Source organism: Camelina sativa, chromosome 7 (assembly GCF_000633955.1).
Source record: "Camelina sativa cultivar DH55 chromosome 7, Cs, whole genome shotgun sequence".
Lineage (NCBI taxonomy): Eukaryota > Viridiplantae > Streptophyta > Magnoliopsida > Brassicales > Brassicaceae > Camelina > Camelina sativa.
Window position 1 is genome coordinate 1,489,310 of NC_025691.1, and position 24,240 is coordinate 1,513,549.

The 24,240-nt window shown below is 35.4% G+C and overlaps 5 protein-coding genes across 6 annotated transcripts in view; 3 read left to right on the plus strand and 2 right to left on the minus strand.

Moving 5' to 3' along the window:
- Positions 169-1,616, minus strand: LOC104699803 (F-box protein PP2-A13). 2 transcript variants are annotated; one of them, XM_010415195.2, is made up of 3 exons: positions 997-1,616; positions 739-884; positions 169-626 (listed from the first exon to the last, which is right to left on the minus strand). In XM_010415195.2, the coding sequence occupies exons 1-3, from the start codon at positions 1,321-1,323 to the stop codon at positions 200-202; spliced, it is 900 nt and encodes a 299-aa protein (XP_010413497.1). In that variant the 5' UTR covers positions 1,324-1,616; the 3' UTR covers positions 169-199. The 2 variants fall into 2 exon arrangements, with proteins under 2 accessions (XP_010413497.1, XP_010413498.1); XM_010415196.2 differs by having other exon boundaries at positions 766-884; positions 997-1,612.
- On the minus strand, positions 8,690-14,094 carry LOC104699805 (synaptotagmin-4-like). Its single transcript, XM_019226955.1, has 17 exons — positions 13,872-14,094; positions 13,667-13,780; positions 13,111-13,212; positions 12,693-12,743; positions 12,211-12,331; positions 11,886-12,004; positions 11,689-11,787; positions 11,511-11,591; positions 11,329-11,414; positions 10,918-11,143; positions 10,660-10,824; positions 10,393-10,587; positions 10,215-10,295; positions 10,033-10,118; positions 9,622-9,847; positions 9,364-9,528; positions 8,690-9,291 (listed from the first exon to the last, which is right to left on the minus strand). Exons 2-17 carry the CDS (start codon positions 13,769-13,771, stop codon positions 8,914-8,916), a joined length of 2,286 nt encoding a protein of 761 aa, XP_019082500.1. The 5' UTR covers positions 13,772-13,780; positions 13,872-14,094; the 3' UTR covers positions 8,690-8,913.
- On the plus strand, positions 15,447-17,580 carry LOC104699806 (cytochrome P450 76C3). Its single transcript, XM_010415198.2, has 4 exons — positions 15,447-15,900; positions 16,088-16,598; positions 16,681-16,965; positions 17,107-17,580. Exons 1-4 carry the CDS (start codon positions 15,530-15,532, stop codon positions 17,443-17,445), a joined length of 1,506 nt encoding a protein of 501 aa, XP_010413500.1. The 5' UTR covers positions 15,447-15,529; the 3' UTR covers positions 17,446-17,580.
- LOC104699807 (cytochrome P450 76C2) lies at positions 18,171-20,561 on the plus strand. Its single transcript, XM_019226956.1, has 3 exons — positions 18,171-18,568; positions 18,857-19,379; positions 19,863-20,561. The coding sequence occupies exons 1-3, from the start codon at positions 18,171-18,173 to the stop codon at positions 20,496-20,498; spliced, it is 1,557 nt and encodes a 518-aa protein (XP_019082501.1). The 3' UTR covers positions 20,499-20,561.
- The window catches only part of LOC104704167 (BEACH domain-containing protein C1-like), a 14,931-nt gene continuing 12,344 nt past the window's right edge, over positions 21,654-24,240 (plus strand). Inside the window, exons 1-2 of the mRNA XM_019226957.1 lie at positions 21,654-23,498; positions 23,786-24,214. Of these exons, the coding sequence (XP_019082502.1) occupies positions 21,701-23,498; positions 23,786-24,214 (2,227 nt within the window). The 5' untranslated portion in view covers positions 21,654-21,700. The remainder of the gene's footprint in view (positions 23,499-23,785; positions 24,215-24,240) is intronic.

Here is a 24,240-nt window from a genome sequence, read left to right on the forward strand (position 1 = left end):
GGGGGGGGGGAATGTATTTACAATCACGACCACCTTGTAACTACAGACAAAACTAGAGACAACCCAACCATGTGTACACAAGTTCCAGATCTGAGACTGAGAATACACTCCCAGATCAAGGAAAAGCCAGTATAGTGAACGTTTCACTGAAAAAGATTTCTCTCACCCTTTACAACAATCTCACTCTATATCTACAAAACTATTCTGATCCAATGACTTCTTTTACATATTCTTTAGGTAGTACAAAAACAGAGTCTATGCATAGACCACCTTTAGTGTGAGTACAATCGATTTGAGTCATGGAGAATTTGATGCCTGTTGATATATCCGGGTTTGTCACTTTAAAATCTCCGACGTGATAGTGACTCCAGTTCCCAGGGTTGTTGTTCAGATAACACTGTGAAACAGCTTGTTGGTTGTCTGAAGTGGCGAGCTGAAACCTAACAGGTTTGATGTCCCAACCATGAATGTGTTCTGAGTTGCAGATTCTCCTTCCAAGCCTCTTTGATGTTTTACCGAGCTGGATACGGAAGAAGAGACTGTATGTTCCAGACGGAAACTGGATCTCAAACTCTCCTCCTACTTCAAACCACCATATCTGTTGAACATATGCAACTGACTGAAACCTGCATATATACACATATCGGAAGAGATTATTACTCACTGATCACAAGTAATTCAAGACAACAATACAAGGGTCAATTCAAGAAAAGAAGATGGTCAAACTGATGAAAGTACATCTTTGATCGTAAAGTTTGAAATAACCTGGATTCATCTGTTGGGAGATGACTCCAGTATCTCCGATCATCAATTCCAGTAATCCTTAGTGACTTTGAAGAAATAGATAAACAAAGACGACCCGTGTTCTTATCTATCCACAATTCCTGCTCAAACATTAAAAAAAAAAAAAAACTGAAAGTTAGAAACTTTGTTTTTCTCAAACATGTAAAGAGAGAGATTGAGAGTTGTTGTTGCAACGGGGACGAAATTTCGAACCTTTGTGCCACTGTCGAAGAGATTAGGCCGGCTAAGCTTGGCATAAAGATCTTTCTTTAGTAACTTCCTCAGAGTAATTTCATCAAACACCTTCTGTGCAATAACTCGATAATTCGAAGGCAGCTTTAGTTCCCATATGAAATCAGCTGAAGAAGCGCGACGGAACACCCTGCTGAGACGAGCAAGCCTGCAAATCTCCGGTGGATCAAGCCGCGTCATAATCAACGCAACACAGTTCTCCGGTATATCCACCAATCTGGGTTTTCTCGAGTAAACGTCATCGTTCCGATCAAACTCCGGGAACCCACCTGAGATATTCGCGCCCATAATCACGCCCCAAAACAAACGAAGAAACAAACCCTTAAATTTGCATGGCCGCGGAGAATCGAGAGAACTTAGTTCATATGACAGGACTTTTAAACCAATCGATCGACGAAAACTCAAAAATAAAAACACACAAAAAAAGGAAGCTTTTTTTTATTTTTGTTTGGGTTTTGTTATTAACTGCTTTTTATACGATTATGAACATATACGAAGGAGGATACAAAATACGAAAGGAAACTTTTATTATATAGAAGAAGATTAATTTTAATTTTCACAGTATGTATGGTTTTGTGGAAATAACATTCAAAGGTCAATTCTCCTGAGCCTAAACAATTTATATATAGTGTACTATACGTATCTACTTCATCTGAAGATGTATGTATGTATCTACATGATCCGGTTTAGGTCGATCGGGTCGGGTCAGATTCAGATAAAGTGATTGTAAGTTGGCCACTTGGCCTAATACTTTTGGTTAAAAGTGCATTACACCGCGTTATAGTCAATTAACGTGGGGTTTGGGGATTTTTAACCGAAACACCTGGCCAAGTCTTTTTTTGTCTAAGGTGTGGATTTAGTTTTTTACATTTTTTTAGATGGCTGGCTATATAAACCTATTATTAAATAGTAAACTTTATACAGTGTTCAATTGAATATTATAATTTGGTGAATCTTATTCATACATTGTTTGTCGACGACTCGAGCCCACTTTATCCATTTTTGTTTGTTGTTTATTTGATAAAGAAGAAAGTATATATACTGGCTGCGATTGATCGTGAGCATCTTGTAACGGTGGAACTCGAGTGATTATAATTGAATTTATAGATATAGGTAGTGACTTAGTGGATTACAAATGTTGTCCTGAGAAATAAATTTCACTTTCCAAAATGAATTATTGTAATTAGCTAAGTAATTGTTTAAACTATACTCTAATATAATATTGAAGAACGTTCTACTTTTCGTCCGTCGGTAATTAAAGAAAACTAAAATTATTAGATATCACATGCAGTGCAACATGGCTAAGCCAAACAATCCCAATACTAGAAACAAAATCTCATCCCTTTTCGACCTTTTATGGTTTATATACAAAACAGAAATAATGTTGTACACGTCGTACGTGAATAATAATAACTTACAGAGTTATATATCAAGTAGTAAAACGACCTTCTAAGGGTTGCATACAAGTCCACCATAGCATAACTTTACTTTTATATAGATGTATATATGTATGGTAAGTTTAGAGAATTGAAAGCGAAGAATCGTTGAAAAATAGACGAACTGGATACAATACATGCATACATCAATTATTAGGACGACTGTTAGTTTAATTATAAGAAAAAATGTTGTGGTGACATAATGTATTCTTGATATTGAGTGTTTTCGTATGATAACATAAGTTTTTTTTTTTTAAACGTATGATAACATAGGTTAGAAGAAAAAGTAAATAGAGAAGCATGCATCAACTAGACCTAAGTTGGCCAATTAACAAAAGCAAATTGCCTTAAATAACATCATTCATAATTTCATATTATTTTCGTAATGCAATTATTTACGAATAAAATAAAAGGTGGGCCTGTGGTCGGGACACTTTATCCACTTGGCTTACGTATCAACCAATCAGTACACAGTTTAGAACTTCCCACAATTTAGGCTTACGTGGATCCAAGTCATCGGCTCGTGTTAACACGTCAACCAGTTTCTCGTCCTCCAGATATTGTTGGATTTTGATAACATCAAGTTATCAACAAACACAAGAGATATTGTTGATCTTCTGTAATAGTTCTAAGCTTTAAACAAATTAAAAAAAAACAAAAATTCCATAACGTTGTTTTGTTCTTTTTTTTTTGTCAAGCACGTTATTTTGTTCTTTTTGTAGATTTTTTTGAGTGAAGGGTTATCTAAAATACATTGGTGTTACAACGACTAAAGGTGGAGGAGACAGTAATCGATTGGAAGCCACATATTTTTAACATTATATTAACATATTATAATACCAATAATGGTACTTTGAAAATTGATCCAAAATAGATAAGAAAGATTTTTCCTTATCATTTTTGGGATATTTGTTTGTTGAGTGAGTCTCTACATTTTCTCGTCATGAATTTTTATATGGTATTAGAAGTTTATACATGACAAAGAAAGCTACGAGCACGACGTTTTATCTGAAAGTGTGATAGTGAAATCCACTTTACGTTATCTATAATTAGCTTGTACTCTTGACTGAACATTTTACTTCCAATCATTAAGTTTTTTTTTTTAAATGTTAACTTAAACCGATGATGTTAGCATGTTTTAATTATATACTTAAATATGAAAGTCTGACACATAATTTTTGGTAATACTTATTCAAGAATTATCGTGTGTTATTGCCGCTTACTACGTACGATAAGTATACAACTTATCTATCATGCTTTGTGAGGAACAAAATAATACTAATATTATGATAATACTAGCTGGGTGTCCTTGCTAAACGGGGAAGTTTTATTATCTATTTTTTTTGTTATTTAACTTTTTGTTGTTATTTTACCTTTTGTTTTTATATTATGATTTATTGGTTTGATTGTTATTTTTTTTTAAAATTGGGTAGTTTTGTAATATTAATTATAATATAATTGAAAATTTTGAAATAATTATTGCATCTGTATTCAACATCATTGATGCTACATATGATAGTTGATCGAATAACCGCCAAAGTAGCGTAATAGAGTTGTATTTTTGTTACCCTGACTTGATGTAATGATTGTTTGTCTTTTTCTAGCATTAATCGGTCTTTGTTTTGTTTTGTTTTCAGCCCAGCTTATCTAACCAGAGTTTTCGTTCCACAATATTGCCTCTGCATAATATTACAATTTTGTAAAGGTAAATACTACTGCTGTTCGTAAATATATTAATCCTGAATCTGTATTGTTTTTGTGAAAATATTCTTGAATTCGTTTTATGTAGTGTGTCTCCACATTTTGACTTGCGAGTTATTTCTCCATGAAATTCTTTGTCTCTATTTATTGTTGATAATAGATTCATACTTTTCGGCCTTAAGTTGATATTCTTATATACTCAATTGTTTCGGGCTGCCTTTGCAAGTGGTGGTGATGTTTCTAATATATGTCTTACATTTTTGCAGGAAACGCGAGCAACTCGTACCATTATATCTCCGAAGATTTCATTTGGGAGTTCTTCTAGGGTGTATGGTTTTACTTGGTACATTTTTTGTATGTTTCTTCTGAATTGTTTTGGTCATAATTTTTTATGTACTTTATAGTATTGACGTGCGTTGGAGTTACGTTTTGGTATTATGACTTAATTGTTGGTTAATTATGTGTTTTATATTGAGGTTTTATGTAGTATTGTCGTTACCTCTCTTACTCATTATTTTATTATATTATTGTCTGAGTAATTGTGTTTAGTGGCGTTTTTGTTTATTATCCATTGTGTGAGTAATTTTGTTGTGTGGATTGATCTCAAAAAAAAATTAAATTCTGTTTTAAATTTATTATGAACTTGTTGGTGTATACTTTTAAAATTTAAGACATATACTGTATTGAAGTTATCGATGGTCTCTGAATTAACCCTTTGCTCTATTTTTTGTCCTAAATACTATTAATTATTATAATGTATTAAAATGAAGTAGTTTTCAGAGAAAAATGTTTTTTTTATGTAATTTTTTTAGTGTGTTAATAAAACCACCTTTAATGTTTTTGTTAACAAATTTTTTTATCTTTATTCATGGATCTAGATGTTGTTGTTAATATCGTGGGCTTTTTTAATATATTGGTCTGAGAGTTGAAGGATTATTTGTGCTTTTCTTTTTGTCAAAAATAGAAATCTATATATACATTTTTGGAGACATTTAGCAAATAAATCCTGGAGTTGCAACTTATTTACAACCATGTCATTAGCATTAATTATTAATTTATATTTATTTAATTAATTAATATTAAGTTTTGATTTTTGGAAACAAGATTTTTTATCCTAATAAAAATTTCCAAAACAATCGGAACCACTCCTTTTAACATTAAGTATTAAATTTATAATTAATTTAATTAATATTAAGTTTCCAATTTTACAAAACAATATTTTCTCCATACAGACATTTTCTAAACAATCAGCCTAATCAATAAACGACAATGTTAAAAAATCGGACCGAAAGGTGAACCGGAAGTCTTTCGGGTTACTGGGTCAATTAGTCGGACTGGTTGAACCACATGTCAATTAATTTATTGGTTTGTTTAAATTTTATGAATATAACATCTACTTTTCTATAAATATATGAACAAAACATATGTAGTTAAGTATTAGTGGTCGATATAACATTCCTACTTTTAGTACACGTAGAAATTCTATACTACTAACAAAATATTTTCTAATTTCTATACTAACTAATATATATATATTTGTAAGATTGTACATTTAAAAAAATATAAATTAAATATTAGTTATATATATAGTTAATTTATAAAACAAATTACATATTTTTTATATAAAAATAGTCTTGCGGTGTACCGCGAGTGAATATCTAGTTAGAAATAAGAAATAAAATATTTGGGTTTAATATAAGCCTTTCAAGTGTTATGAACAAAATAAATTAGAAACTGTTTAGTGGATAAATGTTTTAGAATATACCCAAAAAATTAAAGAATGAATTGCTGATATAGCAGCACCAGGAGTGAGAAAAGTTAATTTTATATATATAGATTTTTAGAGAATGTCAAATACAACTATTCATTCTCCAAAACTAGTATACTACTGCTTGACAGTAAAAAAATCAATACCATGGTCAGAGAGGAGTATTTAAACATTTAATTTGTAATGTGGATATGGAAATTAAGAACACAGATTATCGTTCAAGTCGTACTAATATATCCTTTTGATTTCCTAAAGGTTTGATACGAACTTCTGTTGTTTAAAATGAGTAAAGGAGTTATGCATGCTTCTATCTTTATACTGCATAAAACATGTAAAAGGATATCCATATATATATATTTTATATGAAAATTTTTGTAATACAGCAAATAATTCCAAAATTTGGAGTTGTTTTGTTTCGATTATTAACTTCTTCCTTTTTTTGACAGCGTATCACATTTTTTATATTTTCTTTCATATATGTTTGCGATAACGCAGACTGGCTAGAGTCTAAATTAAAAATCGATTCCGTAAACAAATTGGCTAAACTTATGGTTAGTATATATGGAAACATCATCCACCTAGCTTTCTTAGTTTGTTCGATCATTAATAAAAAGTTCGAAAATTGTAGGAAATTTAACTTTTGGACACATACAGTTTAGAAGTTTTTTAACAATGTATTTGCACTCATCAGTTGATGTAATTACAAATCTCTTATTTTTGAACCAAAAAAATACACCACTTTTTATCAGCTAATTTCAGATCCAAAAAAGAAAAGAAATTATGCATCATTATCTGCGTATTTTCATCCACGCTCACCGCACCGTTTGATAAGAACGTAAGACTTCTTATCCGTAAACCCTCATTACAATGAATCAAACCCTGAATTGTTAAGGTCGGAGTTACAGTTCTCCTTCCTTAACACCCAAGAACAGAGCACATGACATAAGCTCTAATTCCTCTTTACACATCAATGATTCATTCAGTCTCATAAAGCAAGCACCTCTTTCACATAAGAAAGTGGAGGCAGGCTTGGATACGATCTAAAATGATGATGCCTTTATGTTTCATCTCTATTTCTATTTATACCTTATTCTTCTCATGCTTCTCTTTAAATCTGCACGTGTGCCTTTCACATGTGCACACCTATCAATAAATCAAAATTGTTTGACTACCAAATTTATTTATATGAAATTTTTTAGTCCATAAAAAAAACTCATGTAAACGTCCAAAAAACAAATAAATGAGGTATTTTTAAGTTTTTTTTCAATTAATCTTTATTGATATTTGAACTTATGATAATTTAGTCTTTATGAAACAAAAAAAAAACACAATTGTTTCTCGAAATTATGAATCTCATAGATATCTGGTCATTGTGGGCTTGCGCGTTGGCTGGAGGGGTGATGCATATGATAAAGTGTACGCCGTGTACCATATTGCGAGTGGAGGAAGTGAGGGATGAAGTTTGAGCTGATCGTGAACTGAGGGTGGTGGTGATTGCTTGGTGGACCAAAAGGAAAAGAAACGTATTCTATATATCTATAGGTTGGTCTTATCTTGTTTAACTTTGAGATTTGTTCTAGGTGGTTTGGTGATAGAAACGTAGTATGTTGATTGATTTGTTCTATATATATATATATATATATATATATATAGTTTTGTTTAGAATATGAAAACCCCTTATTCTTTGTTTATGTATTTTTCTAACTAACATTTTATAGTTTAATTCAATTATCTTTCATCAAAGGTGAACAAAACCCTAATTTTCATAATATATAAAAATTTATTTCTTTTGAGATTTTCATGAATTTCTCTACAATATTAAGAAATATCTTGATCATTACCGCAACTCTTCAAACTATTGACAAAATTGTAACACCTAAACTATATGTCGATACATTCATGGTTTACGCCAAGAGTAATAAGTGGTTCTTTGATTCACTCTTGATGCTCTTTTATCTTTTGGTGATGCATCTACTTTTTTGGAACATGTTCTAAGATTCTCTAAATTTCCTACATGAACTTTTTGGGATATATCTATACAAAAAGACATAGAAGATGTTGCATATTCCTTTTAGTTTAAGTTTTTTTTAACGATAATAGACAGGTGACACACTCTCCACTGCTGACGTGTCACTCAAATGGAGAGAGTTAGCTAACTTTTATAGTATAGATTTGGTAAATGGAGATATATTTTGGATATATATTCTTTTTATATGTGCTTTTCCTATAATTAATTAAGGGGCAGTTATTGGAGATGTGATTTCTAAATCCATAAAAAATTGTAAATTCTAGAAATCAAAATACATGGATTTTGAAATAACATGTTTTATCCTTGAATTTGAATCCTTCTATTTTACACTTTCAAATCCATTTAAAACATAATGTGGATTTTGAAATCCAAAAACAAATCATTAAATGAATAACATAGGATTTTAGCAAGTATTTGTAAATCATAGAACCAATAACACATCATTTTGATAAGTATTTTAAAATCAATGATCGAATAACAAATGATTTTTGTCTGGATTTCCAAATTCATTAAAATCATAAAACTAATAACCCCCTCTTAGTAGGACTTACCTATTGGTCTACCACGAAACAATTTGTTTGTTTTAAGAAAATATTAATATATAATTTCCATGATTTAATTTTGTTTTATAAAATGATTAAGTTTCTTTAATTTTTAGTATAGATATTACAGTACTGTTATATTTATTTATGAATGTATATAAGTTAAACAACCAAATCATTGACAGGAAATCTATTGTTTACAGGACGATTAGACAAATGACTTCTGTACAAGATTTCAATTTGAAAGCTCACAACGAAAACAAATTGATGCAGTGAATCCAGAAACCAAATTCGAGATAAGTTATAAAAAAAAAAACAATAAAGAGTAAAAAAGAAGTCGCATCGCATGACAAGAGTAATAAGATGTTATCATCACAAATCTTGCTTAAACCCAATGTTTAGTTACTGTTGTTTCGCAACATCGTTCTCTTGAACCGTATTCACAGGTGTGGATGAGCCACTGCGTTTGCTAGTCTGACCTGTAATTGTTCTACCCATAAATCTCCCTGCTTTGCTCAACCCGCTACCCACAGCTCCAAAGCCACTACCAACCATACCAACACCTGAGGTCACTCCAGTCCCAACCAACCCGACTCCTGCACCAATCCCAGTTCCAACCATTCCTACACCAGTACCGAGCCCACTTCCTACCATCCCAACTGCATCCATTGTGCTACCTATCACACCTGCTTCCTTCAGTCTCTTCCTTTCCTCCATAATCTTCTTCTCGTCTTTTAATGCCGCCATTTGCTCCTCTTTGTTGAACTCATGATAATGTACCTTCAATTCAAGCCATTTTAGGAACCGGCGAAAAGGAAAATTTTTGCTGTTTATTCAAGGGAAGATCTATACCTTAAGAGTTATACTTCCTCGATCTTTCTTGTCTTTTACTTTCAAAGTATCAAGTGAAGACAACAGATTTAGCTCCAGTTCTTTTGTAACTCCGTTTTCCAAACTGCTTAAGGGAAGTTTCACAAGTCCTAGACGCTCATCTTGACCTACATCTTTATCAAATACCTGCCAAAAGATTTAATAAAACGAAGAGGATAGTTAATGTTTGCAATGGCAAAATTAAACAACTATGAAGCATAAATGTTTCAGATTCCAGACCTCTACAGTGAGCGACTGGGTTTCTTTGTCCTCTGCAATCAATTCAAATGTTTGATCCCAAACAGGATTCAGATTGTTCTCGATTGCCTTTGTTTTATACTTGAATACAGGACGAATGTGGATGGTAGCATAAGGGTCAGATTTTCCAATCAATTCCTTATTCTTCAAGTTAGTTGCTTTCAGAACTGTTACTACAAGCTTTCCCTGTGGCTTAAGCTCCAAATCACTGGGAAAGAGAAAAGATAGAGAGAATCGTCAAACTATACAGTGCTTTCTCAATACGTATCATAATTCCCCAAGTAAATCCTATGGCTATATCAGAAGAGGAGAAAAGAAAAAAAATTGGCAGTGGCAGGCAATATATTTGTGAGTGAAAACAAAATGAAAAACAAGCAGATCACATGAGAGTACCTTAAATCAACAGGAATACCACCAATGGGAACAACAATTCTATGAGGCCACTGGAGCATGTCTTTGACGATAGTATCAACAGTATCCTAACAGAGAGAAAATCAAAAAGCTATGTATCAGACCAAATGGGAACAAACAAAACATCTGGAAGCTGCTTGAACTATACCAAGAGAGGAACTTACATCAATCATATCAGATAGTCCAGGAATTGCTGTTAAGCTTCCACCAACAGCCTTCAGAGTGTAATCAATTCTCGGTTTTGGCTGGTTGAGAACATTTAAAAAGATGATTCTTGTAAGACAGGAGAGATGATATAAGAAAAATGCATCTTATTCTGGATCTTTTCAGGAAAATGTGTACCTCAGCAAGTAGANCACCAATCCCAGTTCCAACCATTCCTACACCAGTACCGAGCCCACTTCCTACCATCCCAACTGCATCCATTGTGCTACCTATCACACCTGCTTCCTTCAGTCTCTTCCTTTCCTCCATAATCTTCTTCTCGTCTTTTAATGCCGCCATTTGCTCCTCTTTGTTGAACTCATGATAATGTACCTTCAATTCAAGCCATTTTAGGAACCGGCGAAAAGGAAAATTTTTGCTGTTTATTCAAGGGAAGATCTATACCTTAAGAGTTATACTTCCTCGATCTTTCTTGTCTTTTACTTTCAAAGTATCAAGTGAAGACAACAGATTTAGCTCCAGTTCTTTTGTAACTCCGTTTTCCAAACTGCTTAAGGGAAGTTTCACAAGTCCTAGACGCTCATCTTGACCTACATCTTTATCAAATACCTGCCAAAAGATTTAATAAAACGAAGAGGATAGTTAATGTTTGCAATGGCAAAATTAAACAACTATGAAGCATAAATGTTTCAGATTCCAGACCTCTACAGTGAGCGACTGGGTTTCTTTGTCCTCTGCAATCAATTCAAATGTTTGATCCCAAACAGGATTCAGATTGTTCTCGATTGCCTTTGTTTTATACTTGAATACTGGACGAATGTGGATGGTAGCATAAGGGTCAGATTTTCCAATCAATTCCTTATTCTTCAAGTTAGTTGCTTTCAGAACTGTTACTACAAGCTTTCCCTGTGGCTTAAGCTCCAAATCACTGGGAAAGAGAAAAGATAGAGAGAATCGTCAAACTATACAGTGCTTTCTCAATACGTATCATAATTCCCCAAGTAAATCCTATGGCTATATCAGAAGAGGAGAAAAGAAAAAAAATTGGCAGTGGCAGGCAATATATTTGTGAGTGAAAACAAAATGAAAAACAAGCAGATCACATGAGAGTACCTTAAATCAACAGGAATACCACCAATGGGAACAACAATTCTATGAGGCCACTGGAGCATGTCTTTGACGATAGTATCAACAGTATCCTAACATAGAGAAAAGCAAAAAGCTGTGTATCAGACCAAATGGGAACAAACAAAACATCTGGAAGCTGCTTGAACTATACCAAGAGAGGAACTTACATCAATCATATCAGATAGTCCAGGAATTGCTGTTAAGCTTCCACCAACAGCCTTCAGAGTGTAATCAATTCTCGGTTTTGGCTGGTTGAGAACATTAAAAAAGATGATTCTTGTAAGACAGGAGAGATGATATAAGAAAAATGCATCTTATTCTGGATCTTTTCAGGAAAATGTGTACCTCAGCAAGTAGAGCAACAACAACAGCAGATATACAAGGAATCTCATCCGCAAGTTGAAAGATAACACGTGCAACTGTGAAAACTTGAAGATCCTTCAACTGTTTCGGCCAGAAACAAGTGTTTGTAGAGATAATCAATCTCTATTGGGCACAGACGACAACCCAAATGACAAATACTAAATTATATCTCTAGTAACCTGAATGGGTATAGAAGCAACAAGTGCTGTAACACCTAAAACAATATTTGGATCACCACCCCATCGAAGATCAACATCCATTGTGACTTGACCCTCCTTGAAACTTTGAACACGAATACCTGCAACAATGATAAATTAGGTGTATGCTCACGCTTAATACAAAACTAACCTACGAAACAAATGCATGATGTTCTTCTAAGCATAAAGATTCAATAGCATTTGCAAGGCAACTCATCCAAAATAAATAGTAGGAAAATGCAAGGTTGAACAATGGAAGAGAAAAAATAAAGCCATCACAAAAACGATGTTGTCCACTGCAATTTACCTTCAATCTTTGGTGCTACATTACCCAACGTCAATTTGCTGAACTTCAGGGAAGTAATTCCTGGTGGTCTGTAATCTTCAAGCAGAGGTTCAACCGAATCTCTAATTACCATAGTTGCTGCCTGGAGATTAGTCAACAGAACAACGAAAATTACACTCTTTGATTGCCAAACTGCACTGTGGCAAGTGTTTTCCATTCCAACAAATTGGACATATCTTAGGTATCAACAAACACTGGATAGGTGTACCAGTCAAAACGAATCAGTCGAGGAGTCCATTCTAGACAAGCTAAATCTCACACTTATTCAATAGTTACGAACTCCGGAGTACAACTTGACAGCATAATAAATCTCCTCTTCTTAGGATATCTTCAGTTACCATGAGTCAGGGTATATATGCTACTGATTTAATAGCCAACTTCCAACTATATACACGGGAAAAGAAAACACCTAATCTTGTAACAAAAGAAGATTAGAATCTCACCTCTGCAATATATGGCCACATCTTGGTCAGTAGTTTATTAAGCCATTTGACCTGAAAAAAATAAAGTACAAAAGGTTTGCAGTTTGAGAATTTTGTTATGTTTGCTGAGAAACCAAGTGGTTAAACTCTACAAGACTTGTTCCACAACCAGAGACATATATAATTTGTACGCAAATTCAAGTATTGTTTCTTTCAAGGATAATGGAACCAGAACTAGATTTTCTCTAGTCGGAGTACAGAGTAACCGAGGGTAATATAAACTACAGTTATATTCTAACAACTCAGTGACTCACAGAAATCATATCGACCAAGGGACCACCGAAAAATTATGGAAGATGAACATTGTTAGAATATGAATGTAGTTTATATTACCCTCATTTACTCTGTACTCCGACCAGATGAGATCATGACAAAGTACCTGTTCAAATGCTGGAAACGAAATCCACTGTGGAAAATTATCACCACAAATTTTCTTCAAATCGTCTCTGCTAAGAGAGCCTAGAAGTTTCATATCAACTGCCTGCCAGAAAACAAGACGATAAACTAGTCAATAATCCAGTATTGGAGGCCAAGAAACTCCTCCACTCATGTCAGACGTGGGAAAGATCAGGCTCCTCAAAGCAAAGCAAGTAAAGCAAGCCATGTCGTCACTTCTCAACACAAAAGCATGGTTAAACAGCAAAACAGTGAGACCGGAAACAACCAGCTTTTTTGTTAAGTAGAATCAACAGATGAACACTAAACTTGGTACATTGATGTCAATAATTAGAAGTAGCAGATGGATTTTGCTAAAGCTAATGTTGATAATCTACACGTTTTAGCTAATCCCAAGACCGAAACAACCAATCTATACGAATTAAAAAAACCTGGATTTAGAATCTAAACAAAATATCCCCGAGGATTCAATAATTTGTAGAACCAAATCACGGATTTTAATCAATTTGAGAAATAAGCAGATTGAATTCAATCGAAACCTTGGCGATTCGCTTGGAGGAACGATGCGTCATCATACGACTCCAGCCAGCCATTATAGCTACGCCGAAGATAATCCCGAACAGAATTCCAGAAATCAAACCCATATTATTCTCCTGCAACCAAAACCAAAAATTACAAACTCAGACAATCGATTAGTATACTCGAAGAAACCCTAGAAATCGAAACGGGAAGCGCAATCGAAACCTTTTTTTTTCCGCCACACACACAAAAAGGTCTGAGTAAATCAATCGGCGAGAAGAGTCGGGAGTCGGCAATAGTTTATCTTCACGGGATTGGTCTCAAGTGGGAGAATCAGAACAAATTAAAAATGCATTCATGTATTTGCTTGGTAGGCCAGAGAGAGAGAGAGAGAGAGAGAGTGAGAGAGATAATGGCAAAGAGGAGGAGGAGATGCTTACGACGCGAGGCCAGAGAAACGCTTCCCTTTTCGAATTAAGTTTTGTATTTAATTCATCTCCCAAACAACGCACTGTGATTAGTCCCTCAATTTTCATATTTTCTCAATTTTTCCCCTATTGTTCTGATACTACTATATTTTCCCAAAATCTCTACTTATGTTCTTTTTCTTTTTTTTTTTTTTTGTCAACCTCTACTTATGTTCTGTACTTCAAGAATACAAGACAAAATTGAGTCTTTTTTTAAATGTGTATTAAATTATGCAATCATAACATATCATATTTTTGTCAACAATGTTACTTAAATTTTTAAATAAAATATTGCTCATTATATAAATACAAATTTAGTTTTCAGTTTGATTTAAGTAAATTATATGAAATTCACATAATATTTTCAACATAGTATATAGTGTGATTTTGAATACTAATATGTATATATGTCTCGAAATTTTTCCATATATGTTCAATATATATTGACTTCAAAAAAAAAATCATGAGCTTGTTCAATAAAATAATGTACAATTAGAAGATTACAAAAATATTTGGTCAAATGTGGAATGTGAGAAGAACTACATGGACCAGACTGAGAAATTAAAGATTCTGCCTCGATAACGAGGCAACGAGAACGTTTTGATGATTCAGATGATCCACGTGACTTGGTAAAAAAACAAAAAAAGGGAATTATTTTAACAAAGAGTTAAAAAGACGTGCTTTACCACAAAATCACATCTCTCCTACACTCAGGCGACGTTGACTGTTGACCATCGATGAACTTGCTAGTTGCTACAAATAATAGTCAATTAAAAAAAAAAAAAACGCCAGTTTGTGTGGTTATAATAAATATTGTATTGAACTTGGATTCTCAGATTCTTTAATTAATGATTTACGTTTTACATAATCGTTGCAGTCATTGTCAAAATTTACATTCCACAATTAAATTAATTTAGGCAAAAAAAACCTAAAATTTTAAATCAACAGAAAAATCATAGCTAGAATGCACCAATTTGTTATATCGCTCGTGAAAAATGCCTAGCCGAAAATCTGAAAGCTCCGAATTAATCTCGTTCTGTCTTCATGATTCGGATCAAAAATTATATAGAGAAATTTAGTTAATTTTAACAATTTCATGTAAAAAAAATTATGTCAATAATTTTATCTGACAAAATTCGTTGAAAAAAAAAAAAAGAGTAAGAAATAACAAAGTCGACCTCAAAATGTAACATCATTATATAACTAGAAGACAGTGGAATCGGTGAAGGGACAAATAACGTGTCCTCTTGATCTAACGACACTTGCTTGATAATATCTCCTCACCTTTTCACAGCTGTTTCATCAAACCTCAAATTGTCTTACAAGGATCGTCAAGTACTAAAAACATGCATTTTTAAAAAAGCACTTCCAATTATTAATTAAGAACTTTGTGTTAACGAAGCGTGTACATATTAGATGGAGATCGTAACAATAGCCTTGTCTCTGCTCCTCTGTTTCTTCTTCATCTTCATCCGAAAAATCTGTTCCGGCGACAGTGGAGCCAAGAACCCGCCGGGTCCTCCAAGGCTACCTTTTCTTGGTAACATCCTTCAACTCGGTGAAAAGCCTCACCGTTCACTTTCTGACCTCTCGAAGATTTACGGAAGCGTAATGAGTCTTAAGCTTGGTAGTTTGACCACAGTCGTCATATCTTCACCGGACGCAGCAAAAGAAGTGCTGAAAACACATGATCATGTCTTGTCTTACCGAATCCCCAGTGACCCGGTTCGAGCCGCTGGTCATCACGAGCTTTCCATTGTCTGGCTTCCTCCGTTCGCTCGTTGGAGGTAAAAATAAATTCAAGTCCGTTTGGTTCAGTTTTGACTTTTGAATATATCAGTACAAATAAATAAATAATTTAATTAATATAATATATATATATATATATAAGCATAATGAATAATTTTCTTTTAGATATTAAAATAATTTGGTGCATAAAGAATAATTTAGGATTCTGTGTATGTTTTGCGTTAGGTTTCTACGAAAGATAACGAAGAATCAGTTATTCTCAACGCAGCGTTTAGAAGCAACCAGTGCCTTAAGGATGATGAAGGTGCAAGAACTTATGAGCTTCGTTAACAAATGCAGCGAGAGAAGAGAAGCTGTGAATATCTCTCGAGCATCATTCATCACATCACTCAATATAATCTCCAACGCTCTGTTTTCCACAAACCTCGCAAACTTTGATCATGACTCGAAGACATCTCAGGATTTCCATAACGTTGTGATTCGGATGATGGAGATCGCCGGAAAACCAAACCTCGCTGATTTCTTCCCTTTTCTTGGGTTTCTTGACTTGCAAGGAGCTAGAAAAGAAGCGAGGCTACTTATGCACAAATTGTTTAGGGTTTTTCAAGGATTCATCGACGCAAAGAGAGCATCAAATGTTTGGAAAAACAACAACGATATGTTAGATTCTCTTTTGGATATTGCTCAAGACGAGAAGTCAGAACTCGATGATAATGATATCAAACATCTGCTTCTCGTAAGTCTTAATCAAGACAGAGACGACCAAACTGCATGGCTTCTATATACATGTTTTTTCATTATATTTTAATGTGTGATAGGACTTGTTTCTGGCGGGAGTAGACACGAGTTCGAGTGCGGTGGAGTGGGCTATGGCGGAGTTACTTCAAAACCCTAAGATGATGGTGAAAGCTCAAGAAGAGATAAGACAAGTGATAGGGCTAAACAGCACCGTCCAAGAACTGGATATCGTTAAACTACCTTATTTACAAGCAGTTGTGAAAGAGAGTCTTCGTTTGCATCCGCCTGCTCCATTTCTCATCCCTCGAAAATCCGAGTCTGATGATGTCCGAATTTTCGAGTTCCTCATTCCTAAGAATACTCAGGTATGTTGTAACTCATTCCTAAGAAACTAAAACGAACCCTATTCTAATAGATAACGCCAAAATGTATATACTTCTAAAGTTTTGGTGGGTTTTTGTGTTGTGTACGTAATATATTATTCCTTTACTGTGCTTCGAAACAAGGTTCTCGTGAACGTGTGGGCGATAGGACGAGATCCGAGCGTGTGGGAAAATCCGACGCAGTTCAAACCAGAGAGGTTTTTGAGGAGAGGAATCGATGCGAAAGGCAATGATTTTGAGTTGATTCCGTTTGGAGCTGGACGAAGGATTTGTCCAGGAATGCCACTCGCGTTTAGGATAATGCATCTAGTTCTTGCATCTCTTCTCTATGGCTTTGACTGGGAGAATCAAAACGGCGTAGTTCTTGAAAATGTGGATATGAGTGAGGCCTTCGGTGCTACCATGCACAAAGCCGAACCATTATGTGTCGTGCCCTTCAACAATGGACCGAGTCTCCCGTGACGAGATTTGAATATGCTCCATAATTTTATGGCTGAATTTTCTTATGGTAATTTAGTTATTTTCCGATTTGACGAATACATTTTTAAAATTATGCAGATAAAATTTTTTTTTTTAAAAAAAAAGTGGATACAGCAAATAACAGCATTTTTATACATTTTCCATCAAATAAAATAATATTATGCAGCATTTTTAAAAATATTTCATGAAATAAAATAAAATTACTGTATCTGCATTTTAAAAATAGATACGGCAAAAAATACTTTTACATAGTTCCATAAAGTTAAATACAGTCTATGTCCGTGCTTATTAGAAAACGTGTTTGACATCATTTTCGTTTTTGTATGTCTCAACGTGACTAGTTTGGTTTTATATCCAGTTCGGTCTTAACTCTTATCCTTTGAAAGTTATGAAATAAGTCTAATTTATGTATAATCTTAAAATTAGATAATGTCATATATGTATCATTCATAAATTATTTATAGACATATCACACATATTGTTGTTGACTATTAAAAAAATATCACATATTGTTTCCTTAGCTTTTAAAGCGTTTGACTTTTTGAGTCTTAGGCAAAAATGGGGTTTTCCTTTGTTGTCAACAAGTGTATTTAATTAAAGTGAAGCTGTTGCCATAACGATAGCAATACTAGTAGGAATGATAAATATACCGTTTCTATAAACAAGTAAAAAATTGTGGCTAGAAGAACACACTCGACCAAGCGACGATGAAGCAGACCATAGCTATAGCTCTCCTTCTGATACTTAGCTTCCTTTTAACATATCTTCTCCTTGTTGCTGTTAAATCACGACGAAGGAGATCAAGCCCACTGCTTCCGGGACCTCCGGGACCACCAGGTTGGCCCATTATAGGAAACCTTCTCCAGATCATCGGAAAAGCTCCTCACCGTTCACTTGCTGATCTCTCGAGAGTTTATGGACCAGTCATGAGTCTTAGGCTTGGAAGTTTCACCACGGTGGTCATTTCTTCGCCAGATGCAGCAAGAGAGGTTCTCAAAACGCTTGACCATGTCTTCTCTGGAAGAACCTTTAGCGAGACGGTTCGAGCCATCGGCCACCACGAAGTCTCCATAGCATGGCTACCTTCGACGTCGTCTCGTTGGAGGTAAATTATAATTTAATGTGATTAAATATTTAAATCTAAGTCTCACATGCTTAACTATATAAATATAATGTATTTTTATGAATTTTGGTTTACATGGTTAGGATTGATTATATTAAATTAGAGGTTTGATATGGTTTCCGCTTGGTTTGGGTTTGTTCAGCACATAGATAATTAATGTCTAAATGATAGCAATATGGCTGTAAAAAAAAGTTTCAGTTGGGTTTTAATAATTTGGTTCGATTTATTGGTGGACACCAAAATAAATAAATAATTTATATGTTCAATTAGGTTATGGAGGAAGGTATTGGCGACAAAACTTTTCTCACGGGAGCGTCACAAAGCCACGAAGTCCGTACGGTCCAAGAATGCAAAAGAACTTATAAAATTCATTATCGAAAGAGGCGAGCGAGGCTTCGCCGTCGACATTGCTCGTGCTTGCTTCGTCACATCGCTTAATGTAATCTCAAACGTTGTGTTTTCGACCGACTTAGGTAGTTACGACTCGAGAGCCTCCCTGGAGTTTCAGGAATCACTGTCTCGTATGATGGACATCATGGGCAAACCGAACTTCGCAAACTATTTTCCGTCTCTTGAGTTTCTTGATTTGCAGGGCATCCGTAAAGGGATGAAGATGTGTTCGGAAAAGTTGTTTCGGGTCTTTCAAGGGCTCATCGATGCTCGAATCGCGGAAAGATCATTGCAGGCTAAACCTAGAGATGCATCGAGAATCGATCTGTTGGATTCGCTGATTGATCTTATTCAAGAAGACGGGTCGGAAGTCGACGTAAACGATATCAAACACTTTCTGTTGGTAAGTGATTAAAGATTTCAAGTCTTAGAATTATGGTTCGATTGATTTTTTTCTCTTGGCGTTTGTTTTACGTAAATATTCAACGATTGTTTTATTTTTTTTGGCTCAACTTCAACTATTTATTCACCGAATTAAACTTTACACAGTTTCAACATCCACTAGCTGTTTTAACCAAATAGGCATAATAGAGTACAAGCAAGGGAAATAATTCGTAGAAGAAAGAGCTTCCCATATTCAACGATTGTTTTGGTTTCGGAAACAGGACATTTAGCATTTTCCTCAATCGTGACTGCAAAATATCTATAAAAATCGTTTATTACAAAATTAACTGTTTTAATTCATTTTCCTCAAAGTGAAATATTACTTTGATAAAAGTAAAGATAATTTTTTTTCTAGGAAAGTGTAATGTTTTAACTTTTAATTATTAAATGAAACACAAGCTAGCTAAGTATAATATAGTCTTTTTTTTCTTTTGTTTTTAAGGACTTGTTTATTGCGGGAACGGGAACAAACTCTACCACTGTGGAATGGGCATTGGCTGAGCTGCTTCGTAACCCCGAGGCTATGGCTAATGCTAAAGTCGAGATCAACTTTATTGTTGGCCCAAACCGTTACGTTCGTGACTCCAATCTCTCAGAATTTCCCTATCTACAAGCTGTTGTAACAGAGACTCTACGTTTGCACCCACCTAGTCCATTCCTGATCCCACGCAAAGCTGAGTCAGACGACGCAGAGATATTAGGGTACCCGATTCCTGAAAATGCTCAGATCCTGGTCAACGCTTGGGCCATAGGACGAGACCCGACCGTGTGGGAAAATCCGGAACGGTTTGAGCCAGAGAGATTCTTGGGACGAGACATTGAGACGATAGGAAAAGATTTCGAGATGATACCGTTTGGAGGTGGACTAAGGATATGCCCTGGAATATCATTGGCTTTGAGGATTGTGCCTCTCATGCTTGCCTCACTTATCTATTCGTTTGAATGGCATCCTAAAACCGTCAAAAACGAGTTCGTTCCTGAGGATTTGAATATGGACGAGACTTTCGGATTTACCTTGCACAAGACCGAACCTATTTATTCCGACACCCTCGAGAGAGCGTACAACTATTTTTATTAGTCTTTTCGTAGTATCTTTTCTCCTAGTTATGGTACAAATTATTATAGCGAAGTGTCTCGGAAGTTTGAGAACTAAGACACCGGACCTTGAATTAATAAATAAAAAATTTCGTTTGGACCGGTTTTTTTTATCTAGTATCAAGTAACAAATCCTTGCATCGTCGTTCGTCAATTAACTTACAGAGAAATCCTTATCGTTTGGACCGTTTTATTAAAATCATTTTTTTTTTGGGGTCTAATTGATAATGGAATGCTTTATAGAAAAGTTAATAATTATCCTTTTTTTGTCACACAAAACAAAAGACAACAAATGATGATCAGCCAGCCCTAGGTCCGTCCATAGCCTAATGTCGTGCGTACAAAGAAACTGAATTTTTTTTATATTTTATGTATGCCTCAACGCGCCATCTAAGCGCGTGACTTTCTTCTCTATTCATTGCCGCTGGATGCGTGAAAACGATGTCGTTTACAAACTCCTATAGAGAGGAGCTGATCTCAAGGGTATTGATTATTGAAAAGGAAAAAAAAACATGTGTTTCTTTTTAATTGATTTTATAAATTTATATATGGGTGCGAAATTGCTGAATCAAACAACACTCCCCTCTTCCTCGCGCGCGCCTTTCTCCGATCGTCGCTGCTCCTCTTCTTCTCCGATTAGATCCTGACCGATTCTACAATGTGCATTTCTTACGGCGTCGTATCCAAGGAAAATAATTAACCCACTCTAGCTACGCGACCCCCGGGTATTCGACATTATCTCCGATTCACTCTCGCAGTTGCTTGAACACCTCTTTATCTTTTCACGTTTTCGATTCTCTTTATGGGAATGTTTACTTTCGCGTGGATTACACGCGGAATCGAGTTTATTCGTCTGAAATTTCTGATATCTTACTAAATCGGATCCTCGGAAAATTCTGATTTCATGTTTGATTTCTCCTCCGAAGTCTTTTTCTTGTGCTCTGACGTTAAAATTGCCAAGGGGAAAGAAAGGTGTTTTTATTTTATTTTAATGTTTGTAAATTTTGCTACTATGAATAGATTTGAGTTGGTATGCGTCACATTACGTTTACATGTTCGTCATTGTCAATGATTTTATTCCTTGTTACTACGATACGAGCTAAAATCTGTAATGTTTGTTGTAAGCAGGTGGTGGTGGGAATAGATAAGGCTTGTGAATGACTGTTTCTCTATAAGTTCATCAAAATGGAAGAAGATGAAGTAAACAAGTTCTCCACAGCCTCTGTTGGAAACCTCGATGTTGCTGATACGTCTAATGTCGTAGATAATTCTAGTTTTCTTGCTGATGAACATGCTCTGGTAGGAATGGATGATGCAGATCATTTACAAGGGATTAGTTCAGTTGATGCTGTCCTCAAGGATGATCATTTTGAACAGGTTTCTCTAGGAGATCAAGATAAGCACCTTGACCAGTCTCTTTCAGCTACCGGTCTGGATTCTTTGAACCATCAAGAATCTGGATATCCTGTAGTCCAGTATCCACAGAGGCCTAAGCCAAAGTCTACGATGCCAAACGTTTCTCCAGAGTTATTGCATCTTGTTGATTCAGCCATCATGGGTAAGCCTGAGAGCTTAGACAAAATCAAGAATATTGTTAGCGGTGCTGAGAGTTTTGGGTCTGGAGAGGATTCAGAGACTATTGCTTTTCTTGTCATCGATTCACTTCTTGCTACCATGGGTGGAGTAGAGAGCTTTGAAGAGGATGAAGATAGCAACCCCCCTAGTGTGATGTTGAACTCTCGTGCGGCCATTGTTGCTGGCGAGCTTATTCCTTGCTTACCTTGTTCGGGTGACAGTGTCAATTTCATGTCCCCCAGGACCCGTATGGTGCGAGGATTGCTAGCAATTTTACGTTCTTGCACCAGAAACAGAGCTATGTGTTCCATGGCGGGTTTATTAAGTGTTCTCTTGCGATCAGTCGAGGAGATTATATCCAAGGACGACACTATGATGTGGAATGCAGCAGTTTTGTTTCACTCTATTCAACATATAGCTGGGCACTCTCTTAGTGTTGACGATTTGTATAGATGGCTTCATGTTATAAAAAAGTATCTTCCTACAGTGTGGTCAAGTCCATTGATGGATGCCTTGGAGAAGGCAATGAATGGTAAAGAATCAAGCGGACCTGCGTGTAGTTTTGAATTTGTCGGTGAAAGCTCAGGCTTACTTGGTCCGGGAGAAACTCGCTGGCCTTTTACCAATGGCTATGCATTTGCAACTTGGATTTATATTGAATCATTTGCTGATACATTAGATGCTTCAACCGCTGCAGCTGCAATTGCTGCTGCTTCAGCAGCCAAATCAGGAAAAACGTCTGCTGCAGCCGCTGCAAATGTACACAATGGTGAGGGTACTGCTCATATGCCTCGTCTGTTCAGCTTTTTGACCCCTGATAGTCAGGGGATTGAAGCATATTTCTATGCACAATTTTTGGTGGTTGAGAGTGGCAGTGGTAAAGGAACTAAAACTTCACTGCATTTCACTCATGCATTTAAGCCTCAGCGTTGGTACTTTATTGGCCTTGAGCATACCTGCAATCAGGGACTTTTAGGGAATTCAGACAGTGAATTGCGGCTATATATTGACGGATCCTTGTATGAAACTCGTCCGTTTGAATATCCTCGTATATCCAAACCGCTTTCTTTCTGTTGCATCGGGTCAAATCCTCCATCTACAACTGCTGGTCAACAACGTCGTCGACGTCAGTGTGCTTTGTTTGCTGAGATGGGACCAGTTTATATATTTAAAGAACCGATTGGTCCTGAAAGAATGACACGATTGGCAACTAGAGGTGGGGATATATTGCCTTGTTTTGGCGATGGGGCAGGTCTTCCATGGTTAGCTACAAATGACCATGCCCGTAACGAGGCTGAGGAAAATAGTCTTTTGGATGCAGAGCTTGGAGTATACATTCACCTACTTTACCACCCATTTCTACTAAATGGGCGATTTTGTCCAGATGCTTCTCTTTCTGGAGCAGCAGGTGCTTATGATTATACTCTTGATTTTTCTCATATATCTGATAATGCTTTACTTCGTCCAAAACACTATTTCGAAAAATCTCTGTTCCATATTATGATGTGTTTATAATTTCGTTTTCAGACTCTCATTTGTTTGATTTGTTGTATAATTTTAATTATTCTTTTTTTTTATCCATATTGCTTTCACTAACTAAGGAAACACAATATTCTTTTTCTGATGTACTTTGCACACTTTGTTATTTGCTTTTCGCTTACTTTGGAAATCTGTTATTTTTTCTTCTTTTATAAGGCACTCAAAGAAGACCAGCTGAGGTAATTGGACAAGTCCATGTTGCAACGAGAGTGAAGTCAGTGGAGTCCTTCTGGGCCTTAGCTTATGGTGGACCCATGTCGTTGCTTCCTCTAACCGTAAGCAGTGTACACAAAGATACTCTGCAACCATGCTATAGAAGTCCTCCATCGTCTTTGACAACATATTCTCTTGCTGCACCTATATTTAGAATTATCTCCGTTGCTATTCAACATCCTGGGAACAATGAAGAGTTGTCTCGTTCTAAGGGGCCTGAAATCCTGGCCACAGTTCTGGGCTATCTTCTTCACTCACTTGCATCCCTTGATCTCAAGCACGATAGAGTAGGAGATGAGGAACTAGTTGCTGCCATTGTTTTCCTTAGCCAATCTCAAAAGATCAATCATGCTCTTAAAGTGCAGCTCTTCCGTAAACTATTATTGGATCTGAAGATA